An 11,932-nucleotide genomic window follows, 5' to 3' on the forward strand; every position below is an offset into this window, starting at 1 on the left:
ATAATAATCGTCCGTCTGATATAATGAAAGCAATTTGGTATGGTATGGTTTCTGATTCGCTCAAAATGCAGACTGCGAAGCATTCTGGTCCTTTACCACATTAAAAGATCGTGTTCCTCCTTATGAAGCCTTTTATTCCAGTCTTGCTGACGCCCTTAACGAAAACAAGAATGTTCGTTCATCCCGAAGGAAGAAAAGGTTGGCATCAGAGAGGCTTTCACGTTAAGTATGGCGGAGCAGCCCCCCAATTCCGAGTCGTCCGCGTTTCCAGATTTCGTTATCGAAAGAAGCTTTGATCCTTCTGAAGGTTATTATGATGAACATACTTTAGTATACTTATCTTATAGCACATTATCGACCCGCGGCCGTAGGGATGATGGTCGGTCGATAAGGAATTTATAAAAGATTTCGTGTTAAACAAGTGTGGGACCGGTTTATACCAGAGAGGCAACCTATGAAATTTGGGGTTAAAAAATATAAATAGAAAAAAAAAAACAAAAAACTACGCTCATTTCAAAGCGACTACCAACGAGAAAAGAGCTATCAAAAGAAAAAAAATGCCAAACACAAAGATGTTAAAAAGAAAACCTACTTCAAAAAGTGAAGAAGAAATACAGAAGTTCAAAGTACAAGTTCTTGAAAACAAACTCATACGATTGCCCTAACCAGATGCAATACTACGAAACTTTGCAAGAACTAGTGAACGTAACAGGAGAAGAAAAATATGTAAAACAATTACAGGAGCACAACCTGATTGATGATGTACTCGACAGCATCAAAAATGCTGGATTGAGCAAAAAAGAATAAGAAGACATCACAAATAAAGAAGAAGAAAAGAACGAAGTGATAAGCATAAGTGATGACGACGAAGTAGACGAAGCAATAAAAGACTTAGCTACACAAGACAATGAATTAGAAGAGTTGCTAAAGCAAACAAACTTCGACATCGATAGAAATGTAAGTGTACTATTTACAAATAATAAATGTTAAAGAACCCACGTTAAATGTGAGTACAGAGTCAAAAAAGAAACCAAACACTCAAGCCACCTCCACACACGTCATCAAAGCCTCGCATAATCTCTTTGCCAAGAACAGGTCCTTCGATAGAGACTCACTCGCAATGCGAAGAAACCTATTCAGAAGTAGAAGATATATATGTCGAGGCTGCAATGAGATGACAAACAAACGTTACGGATCAAAATGTGAGAAATGCACCATATATATTGAAATTAAGCATATTAATAGCGTTGCTTACTTCCAAAACGCCATTAAATATGTGGAAGGTATACACTCATTTCATAAATTTCAATAGCAATATTGATACTGAGGTGGAATTGCCTGAAACAATAATAAAAACAGAAAGAAAAATAAAAAGGCACATAAAGCTGAGTTAATTGCTTTATTAAAAGAATTAAAGATAATGAACTCAAGGCACTATACTAATTGCAACAAATATACTAATTGCAACAAATGAAAGACTGAGGCAAGGTGAATTATTCATACCTGCCGCAGAATTAGAAAGTTGCAAAGAGACTATATTCAGGCAAAACTACCTTCAGTATAAAGATATTAACACCATTGAAAACAGAGTAAGAGAATATACAGATCAGAGTAGACAAGGCGCGGTCATATATTTTTTGCGCCAGATAGCTAACCAAAAGTTCATTATTGTAAATAGACTTATTCAATTATTATCAAACTTTATTTTTAGTGTAAATAAAAAGAAAAAGGGCTGATACAAATCATGAAGCAATTGCTAGAAGGGCGTCCTACATTGGCAACAAATTGCTCGATATATAGCAAAGAAACTAAAAACGCGTTGGTACATGTTGCCAAGAATTTGTGCTAATATTGATGAAAGCAATCCTGATCATGCTTTTTTAACAATTATTTCTAGGGGTGGTCTCACTATTCCTTCACCATCACTTTTGGATTATGCTAGCACATCGTTTACTATGATTGACTACTCTTATAACAAAATAAAGAAATTTAATTTACATGCACTGCAAGCTTTAGAATATTAGTTAAATCACTTTTGTGACTCTTTTCAGAGTTTTTCTTGTCCCATGCATAAGAATACTGGGATAAAACTTGCTGGAAGAATTTTCATCAACATTTTCCTTAATAATAAAAGAATTATCTCTACAAGCGAAATAGCTGTTGATCATGTAAAATCTTAAAAAAGAGAAAATTTGTAAAAACTCTATAAACTATATATAATACAATAAATTTTTATTTTGATAAAAAAAGAAAAAGATTTTTTTCTTGTTTATTAAATTGTGTCTGTTTACTTAAATTCTAAATTTTAAAATGAAGGCTTGTTTTGATATCTTTATATTTATTTATTTCTTATATAATATTCGTTTAGTACCAAAATTCATGAATATAAACTACTTTTGTCGACCTTAAAATTTAGAAAGTAAAATAAATTTGCAAGTATACAAGTCTTAAGTTTTCGAAACCTTACGATTTTGAAAACTGCTCTTCTATTTTTTTTTTTCAAAATGTAAAATATCCGGCCGTATAAACAAAGAAGGCCATGGTGTTATATAAAATCATGTTTGTTTATAATTGTATATATGTTTTAATAATGTTGTTTCCATGATTTCAAAATGGTGTGAATTGGCATTTTGTTGTGAAAGATTGATAACTTTGCCAGCCAATCGGTGTACTTATAGCAGAGGTGTTACTTGGCAGCATTTAGTGCTAGGCGGTGTTACTGCTTCAGAGCTAGGTTGTGTTGTCTAGCATTTTTTAATTATTCTGGAAACACATAATAATGCCTGTTTATGTTTAGCGTAATATGTATGAGAGAGTATGCAACCTTTATCTTTAAATCTAGGGTGTTTTAATGTCCTAAATTTGAAATAATTGAATGACTAATATTGAATATAAAAACAAATATACTCTTATGTATTTATATGTTAAGTAAAAAGATAAATATATAATTAACTTTAATTGGTTTTCTAACTTTGCTTTTCATATTTTAATTTTGTTTATTATTTTTCATTTACTAAAACCCAATACAACATAGTAAAAATGCAATTTACATCTTAATTTTATTTTATTTTTTTTTAAGTATTGTTAATCCTTTTGTGCTACGAAATATATCTTATTGTTACGTTTTTGATAGATATTTATATTAACTGCCATGATAAATATATTACTCTAAATAGGTAAATCGATTTTCAGTTTTTATGTCGTGTTTTTTTTTGTTGTTGTTGTAATTATGGTATGAAAATTCCATTTTTTTTTTTTTTTTTTTTAAGATTTACGATTGACACATTTATACGATTTATAAAAAAAAAAACCTGGTTACCTTTTATTGTAAATTTTTGTCAGTTAAAATGATATGAAGTTATGCAATTAGTTCAATTTTTTAACAATTTTCTGTATTTTATGCCTTATATTATGCTTTAAGTAACTTAAGGGATCTCTTTAAACGGGGGGTCGCAACTAAAAACCTTTAAAAACATGGAGAATATTGTAGTTTTACGCATTTGTCAAATATTGAGTTTCTTAAATTTTATAAGGTGTTTAATTAATTAGCTTAGTTTGCATTTGCAACACTTTTAAGGAAATAAAAAATTCTTATATGTTAAATTTTCATGAATATTAAAAAGAAAAATTATTATACATGTAAATGATTGTTTTATATTTTATTATTCTGGTAAAAGGTCTTCATCAAAAAACTGATTACTCTTAACAATAATAACTCTATTCTCCTGACCACCATTAAAGCAAAAACGGGGAAGGGGGTCCTTTATGTAGCGTCAAAATATTTAAGAGAATTAAATTTCGAGAAGCAAAAGGAATTTTTTGTAAATGGCAGGAAATTTCCGTTTACTAAAAACTATTGAAACAAAGAGGTTATATATAAAAAGTGGTCAAATTAGTGCCATATATAGTAAAGGTCAAATGTTTAGTTATTTTTAATAAATTTATTTAGTTGTGTGCATTTAACGTTTTTAAGTCAATTTCCTTTTTTTAAAGAAACATGTATCAAGGGGATACCAAAAAATTAATAATTCATGTATAATTTACCTTCGCTTTATATTACGGTTAAGCTTTTACCGAAAATTTACCAGTAAATCGGTAAAATTGTTTTACCGATTTACCGGTGAAATGATGTCGTTAAATTTCGGCAATTATTGTTTTTATAATAACGTTGAAGGATGCTTGAAAATGTTTTAGAATGCTTGAAATGGCTCAACCAATAAACTAAAAATTTAATCAAAAATTTTATTTTCATTTACCTGTCAACAAAGCTGTTGTTTCTTATGCTTGAAAAGTGATTTACATCTTCGACTTTATGAATTTATAAAAACGTTACATGTTTTTCTTAAATTTGATTAGCGTTTTACTTCTTTTTTTTTTTTTTCCATACATTTTAATATAAAGAAATCTTTTCGTTGTATTTGATTGACATTTTTTTTCTTTTTTTTTCTTTTGGCTTAATTTTGTTAATGCTTTCATTTATTCTTTAATATATTTATATTTTTCTTTTTTACTTTTAATAGTATTTGTTTTTTTCTAGATGATTTTTTTTTTTTTTTTTTTTCACTGTTACAAAAAAGCGACCGCCATTTGCGATGTCATTGCAATGTCTTCATCATTCATATTTATTGTAGTCTAAATTTGATTTGCGTTTCGGCAAAATGTCGGACGCTTGGAAACACTGCACCTTAAACAAAGGGAAAACAGTTACTTGCAAAATTTGTGGAAATACAAGTCAATACACAAGTTCCACAACTGGGATGTGGTATCACTTAGACAAGAAACATGGAATCAAAAAGGAAACACAGGAAAAAGTGACACCAAAAACTGCATCACTATCAAAAAGGCCTAAGATTTCAACTTTTTTTCAAAAGCAACCAATTGAAGAAGTGATTTCAAGACTTACAGCACTGGATGGATTTAGTTTCAATGCCATTGTTAACAGCTCTTTCATTCGATCTGCAATGTCTGAAAAAGGTTATGATTTCCCAAAAAATCACAAACAAGCAATCCAGTCAGTTAAAAAGTTTGCAACTGGCGTAAGGAATGACTTTAAAAACACTTTCAATTCTTTAATGACAATGGGAAAACGCTTTTCAATTACACTGGATGAGTACACTTCTTTGAAAAATCGAAGGTACATGAATATTAATATTCATCAAAAAAACAATCACTGGAATCTGGGCTTCACTCGAATTTCCGGATCTCTGCCGGCTGAAAAAGCTGCAGCTGTTGTCACTGAAAAAGCGGCAGAATTTGGGTTGAAACTAGGCGACAGCATTGTCTGCTCAGTTACTGACGGAGCTTCCATGATGGTTAAGTTCGGAAAACTAGTTCCAACCGAGCATCAAACTTGTTATACCCACGGAATGCACTTGGCCGTTCAAGAAGTGCTGTACGAGAAGCCTTCTCAACAAATCCAACAAAACTCATTTGAAGAAACAAGCGACGACGACGAAGTCAGCAGTGACGAATCTGAATCTGACATCGAAGTCAGTTTTCTTGGTGCTGCCATGGATGAAAACATTCCCATTCCGAAAGTGAAAGTTCACTTGCAATCTGTCATCACTAAAGTCAGAAAAATTGTCAAGTTATTTCGAAAATCGCCCGTCACAAATGACGTCCTTCAAGAAGAAATTGAGAAAGAGCACGGGAAAGAGGTTTCACTTATACTTGACTGCAGAACAAGATGGAACAGTCTGCTATCAATGATTCAACAGTTCCTCAAAGTCAAACATTCAATCAGAAAAGTATTGAAGGACATTTCTCCACATTTGATTTGCAGTGATGATGAAAACATTTTATCCGACATTGTTGCTGCTCTTGAACCAGTAAAATTAGCAGCAGAAGCACTTTGCCGACAAAATGCAACTCTTCTTATGGCTGAAGGAAATTTCAAGTTTCTTGTGAACAGACTAAAACAACAAGATTGACCTCTTTGCATTGCAATGAAGAGTGCAATTTTGAGACGCTTTGAAGAGAGAAGGCAGAGCAATCTTGTAATCTTTCCAATCCAGAATGCTTGTCCGACATTGAAGAGCATAAAATTTTCAATATGCCTCCGAAGTCTGTACTTCAAAAGACCGCCAAAAACTTGCTGTCTAGGCTTTTTCCAACAAATCCAGATGACCTGGAGTTTATTCAAGAAGTGCATGGCTCACAAACTCTTGACGAAAATCCACTTTCTCTTGAAGAGGAACTCGAGGAAGCAAACAGCATTCGGCCAAAAAACAGCGACACAATTCAAACGACGAATTCAAGGCCATTTCAAAAGAAATGTTGGTCTATGAAGCGACCGGAAAGAGAACTGCAAACCTTGAACTTTTGTTCAATGCACTAGAAACCATCCCACCAACAAGTGTCGAATCTGAGCGAGCCTTTTCTGACACAGGATTATTTGTGATAAAAATTCGATGCAGAATGAGTGACGACTTACTTGATACACTTTGTTTTCTCAAAGCTCATTTTTTATCCAAAAATAAATCTCAAACCTAACATTAATGTGTTTTATTTACTTATTACTGCATTTTATGGTCTTCTGTTTATGCCTTTGTATTTTTTACCGATTTTACCGGTAAATTTTGATTTTTTTTACCGATTTACCGGTAAATTTAAAAGTCGGTAAAAGCTCAACTATACTTTATATTAATCTTATTAATTAAAGTTCATGTTGTAAAAATTATTACAAGAATTTAGCTTTGCTCTTTCGTCAATTTAAAGCATGACGAAGTGTTATTATTTTGTGTCAGTAACTAAAAACGAATTGTTTTGAACTCAGCAATGTCGAGGAAAATGTTTCTACCTTACACTGATATGACCTACATCGGTTGTAAATTACTCAATTTTAAGTGATTGGTAAATTATTTTTCCTCCGAATACTTATTTTTGTAATTTTACAGATGGTTTAATTTTTTCAATTTGAAGGCGTTTTTCTTTTTGGGTATTAGTTAAGGTTTCGCAACTTTAAATTGTGGAAAACAGCCACTATAAATTAAGTAACAGACCGACGATAACCCGTATTACGGGTTACTTTTTGGTAGTTTTTATAATTTCAGAACTGGTATTTCAATTATTGACTGCTTTGAAATTTTTATACAAAGATCCCTAGGACTAAACTCTAGGGCTCAGTCTTGGTCATCGTATAAATATAGTAATACAATTAAATATCTAATAAGTATCACCCCAACAGGTTCTGTAAGTTTCTGTTCTCAAGGCTGGGGTGGCCGTGTTTAAGATAAACAGATTACAATACAGTCAGGTTCTCTTAAGATGCTTGAAACTGGTGATCTTATTCTGGCAGACTGAGGCTTTCGAATAGAACAAGAAGTCGCAACAAAAGGTGCAATATTAAAAATACCAGCTTTCACAAAAGGAAGAAGTCAACTCTCTGCTAAAGAAGTAGATAAATCTAGGCAACTTACTAATGTAAGAATTCACGTAGAGCGAGTTATTGGACGCTTGAAAAAATTTGACACTTTGAATGTTAAATTACCTATAAGACAAGTTGATTTATTAGATAACATAGTTTTTACTATATGTTGGACTAGTAAATATGAGTAATAGTGTTGTTGTTTTACTGAAAAACTGGAAAATAGTTTATTTTATTTTTATTTTTGATTCTTGTTTTATATCCTTGCAAGTTGGGCAAATCCATGATTTGTTGGGTGCATGTTTTATACTGACACACGAGTAGTGGTGCCATTCAAATTTGCAGTTTGGACTATCACATTCAATCATTGGATAAAAACTAGGTTTCTGGCAAAGACAGTACTTTTTCTCTTCTAACTCATTTTATGGGTCTTTCTTTCTGCGTAATAGTTCTGGAAGTATCACTTCTAAGAAAACACGTCAATTTTTCCAGTAATGTTTTACAAAAATTGTCATCTCTTTCGACTCTCAATAAAAATCTATTTCCCTAAGTCAATTGCTCCATACAAAAAAGTCACATTAAGTTCTACCTGTTACATACATCCGATGCTGCATTTGATAGAAATATTTATGTTCTTTTAATATGTAGCCCTAAATATCAATTGGAATTCCTTTATCTTCTTTCCATCCATCAAGACCATTCCTAAAGTGAAATGGGCATTTAATTTCTAAAACTCCGGCGCCATGGCATCTACATTCCATCAAAGCCAGCAGTGTCATTGTTTTGCCAGTCATCAATTGATAATGGATCTGGCAAGACCAATCCCTTTCCAAGAGCTATTTTTTCTTTGTATTTTACTTGCTCTTCACAGTTAAAAGTTAGAAAATATTTTGATTTCTTCCAAATAAATTTTTTTGAAGCAATTTAAATAATATATATAAAATTTATTATAGTATAAAATAGTATACTAAATAATATATAAAATAAACTAAATTCAAGTTTTATATCAGCAGAATGGAACTCTACTTATGCGGTTGTTAAAGTTTATTTTCTATACTGTCGAAACCGCGTGGGACTGGGAAAAAAAACAAAATGAGTCATCACACAACCCATCTATATGCGTGCTAAGATTTCTGGGATATCCAAAGGGTTGGATGAATACAGACTTTTAAATATAGTTTGTAGTTAATTGGATATTTTAGAAAAATTGTCTCTGTTATCGTTGGTTTTCGAAAAGAAAATGTTAATGGTCAATGAATTTAAACCAGCAGAGGATGAAACTAAGGCTAGCTTAGACAAATTAAGTAATGAAGGTATCGATGATATTATTGATTCAAATTTACTAAAGTTTAGAATCAATTAAAAAGGTGGTACAGCTAATCTCTTTTCTTCATATTTCAAAGAAGGCCAGGAATTGAAAAAATCGAATCCAGAGTTCATTGAGATTGAGCTCGGCAACATGGTAATCTTAACCCAGTAGACAGCATATATGGTGATGCCAGCATCTCTTTAGTACTAAAGGAACTTTTACCCTCTAGAGGCTGCAGGAATAGATTTTAAAATGGTTTTTCTGGAATGGATAGCTGCAAAACTAGTCATAAATACTCAGAACACCATTGCACTCACGCCACTGGAAATGTGGCAGAAATTTTTTCTTTATCAAAGAACCAACACAGACTGTAAATGCAAATTTCAATGCGTAGCAAGTATATCATACGATATGAGAAGACTTTCCTACTGATTACAGCGATTATATTAAAAATTTACCTTATAATTAATGATTATGTTTTGTATTAAATAAAAATTGATTCAAAAGTTAAAAATGCATTTTCCTTTATTAATAACTTGCTTGTTACCTTGTGCTATATTTCAATACTCTGACTGAAAGAAATATAACCAACATAGATAATTATACTTTCATATGAATTGCCCTCATCCACTAAAATTAGAAGATGCCAGAATGTGGAACACCGATGTAACCGTTGTGCCCATTGTTATAGCTGCAACACATACCATAAGTATTGTTGGGAAGGTAATTGGGTGTATCTGTTAAATAGGATTCTATAATACGCAAAATGTTCCTTTTCTCGAATGTATCGAGACAGAACATTTAGCTTAAAATTTAACCGAATAAATTCGATAAGTGGTTCACACGCAGAGTAATTATTTGTGATCACACTTGGTAAATTAGTGTTTATGCCAACGTATGTGCCAGTCTAATAAGTTGTGAGACATGTCATTGAGTAGATATTATTTAAATAATTAAACCAAATTATAGAAAGATGTCCCTTCATCTATGCACTCTTAAACTAAATTAACTAAAACAAGGTATGCTTTAAGCTAAATAGGTGTATTTCAACATAGAAGTAGGCACTAAGAACTGTATAATTCTAAATCTAAAATGTAATAATATTATGTTCTGTGATCTATTGTATGAACTATAAATAAATGTAGTTGTACAGAATTCTGGGATTTAGTTTCATTCAATCCATTTTATTTTATTTTATTATCAAAGAGAATTTGATATCAAATGGAAGATTAGTTTCTTTGAAGTTATATAAAATGTATGATGCACACAGGGAATATGTCCATATCTAGGACTTCATTTGTGCACAATAGTAATATATCCACACAGGTTGTCAAATTAACATAATTTGTATTGATTTTTGTAAAACAGATGAAAATAAAATGGTTTAAATCAAGACATAATTAATTGAAGAATGCATTGAGTTAAAAATCAGTTTAAAAATATCTAGAATTTATATAGATTATCAAACTTTCAATTTCAGATTTCTTAAAACAATGTTTTGTGGACGTATTCCCTTTGTGCTCTTGATCATCGATACCATAAACTAAAATGTTATTAAAATGCCTTAATAATCTGGTCAGTTTATCGCAACTTAAAATTACTTCCGTATTTAGTTTTGAAGAGCGATCGCTCTCGCTTCCTGATCAAGCTTGAGGATATCAACAGCCGACCATAAAAACACATTTTTTTAGTATGCAGAAAGTACCCTGCTTGTTCATGGAGTGCGCTGTCACCAATTTATCTAAAGTCGCCATACTTGAACTTAGATGTAGATGATTATGAAGTATCACGAGTAAAAACACCTTATAATCAGCCAGAAGGTACAAGTAGCCATAAAACAGGAGAGACCATTACTTAAGATTGGAAGTCAGAGATCTAAAAAATAATACAAGTGTTTACTCTGGACTGAATTTTAAGGAAATGCTCACAAACATCCGAAACCTATCATTTGAGTCTAAACAAAATTCAGAAAAAATTGTTTTTGTGCATAATACTATTGCTGGCCACATAGAAAAACATAAACGACCAAGAACTAGAAAATCCAGAATTCCAACTCCTCCAGTACAGGACAAGTTGCCTGGAACATCAAAGAAGCACATCTCAATTCCTGCTCGTAAATTAATAAAGCATTGAAGTGATCGTGTTGGTTCTCATAAAGATCAAAGAAGAGCTGTTTCTAAAATATTTTTGATGTATAAAAGTGAAAATGCTGAGTTAGTAGAGTGAGCGTTGTTAAACCTGTTAACGGAAAAGATATGTTTATTGATGAGTTATAAGTTGCTCCTGAGGTTCCTAACCAATTACTTGTAGAAAGATATCATCTATCACCTAACTGTAATCTCTCTTCAGATTATTTGCTAGATATTTCAATAACACTGATGTTGTTTTCCACAGCATGCAAAAGACGATCACAGGTGTATGTGGTTTCCTTTTATTCTAAATACACAAAAAGCATCTTTTGTCAAGTTGTTACGTGGTGGTGATACTCGCTGGTTGACAATTAGTACTTCCGAATTTTCTGCTGGTGAGATTTTTTTTTTTTTCCGACAGTATGTTTTGAGCCAATGTGAAAAACCATATTAGTCGGCAAATTTGTGCTATAATACATTTAACTGAGGGTATTGTCGGTGTTGTATCAGTGCAGCAACATACAAATATCGTTGACTGTGGCTTGTATGCATTTGCGTTCGTAAAACATATTGCTAATATTTGCTCAATCCCGCGTGATGTTGCTTTTGACGATTTTCAATTGAGGAATCATTTGCTGCAGTCCACGCTTAATGCGTTTCCGAAGTCCGAAACAGCATAACGGCTCTGCAAGGAAATAGACTTCCAGTTTTCCTTTTTATCGCATTTGAAGACAAATGTGGCTAGCCTCGGATTAATGTATTAAGAAAAGGTAAATATGGCGCAAAAATTATAATTATTTACGCATCAAATAGCGTGCTTACGGGTAAAAATATTTCTTAGTCTGAAGAGTGAGTAGAAAAATCTGCCATATCTTTGTGTTGCACTTAGTATTATATTCAGGCATATGGTTGATGATACGAGTATGTAGCATTTTACAAGTTACCGCGAGATTGCTTTTCTTTTATAATAAAAAAAACATAAACATAAATATAAAATAATAAAACCAAAAAATAAAATAATAAAATTAAAAAAAATAAATAAAAATTAATAAAGTTAAAAAATAAAGTCAATAATGTGATGTAACATAACAGATAAATGATGCAACATAAAAACTGGTTTTACGGATT

General features: G+C 31.8%; 2 protein-coding genes and 1 pseudogene across 3 annotated transcripts in view; 2 read left to right on the forward strand and 1 right to left on the reverse strand.

Moving 5' to 3' along the window:
* LOC149880024 (uncharacterized) overlaps positions 1-11,733 on the forward strand; it is a 74,587-nt pseudogene extending 62,854 nt beyond the window's left edge. Inside the window, exons 11-12 of the transcript XR_016446112.1 lie at positions 11,315-11,574; positions 11,706-11,733. The product of XR_016446112.1 is annotated as an uncharacterized LOC149880024 (transcript). The remainder of the gene's footprint in view (positions 1-11,314; positions 11,575-11,705) is intronic.
* LOC149880014 (uncharacterized) overlaps positions 1-11,932 on the reverse strand; it is a 182,187-nt gene that overhangs the window by 141,362 nt on the left and 28,893 nt on the right. The window lies entirely within an intron of this gene.
* LOC149880028 (uncharacterized) lies at positions 4,504-7,906 on the forward strand. The gene has a single exon (XM_090070810.1). It carries the CDS (start codon positions 4,659-4,661, stop codon positions 5,928-5,930), a length of 1,272 nt encoding a protein of 423 aa, XP_089926936.1. The 5' UTR covers positions 4,504-4,658; the 3' UTR covers positions 5,931-7,906.

This window comes from Hydra viridissima, unplaced genomic scaffold, assembly GCF_058129835.1.
Source record: "Hydra viridissima isolate aposymbiotic clone 2 unplaced genomic scaffold, HvirCarnegie_v1 scaffold_13, whole genome shotgun sequence".
In the NCBI taxonomy this organism is placed as follows: domain Eukaryota; kingdom Metazoa; phylum Cnidaria; class Hydrozoa; order Anthoathecata; family Hydridae; genus Hydra; species Hydra viridissima.

Excerpts from the sequence above, each read along its gene's own strand:
- LOC149880028 (XM_090070810.1), top strand. The coding sequence starts at position 4,659 with ATGTCGGACGCTTGGAAACACTGCACCTTAAACAAAGGGAAAACAGTT.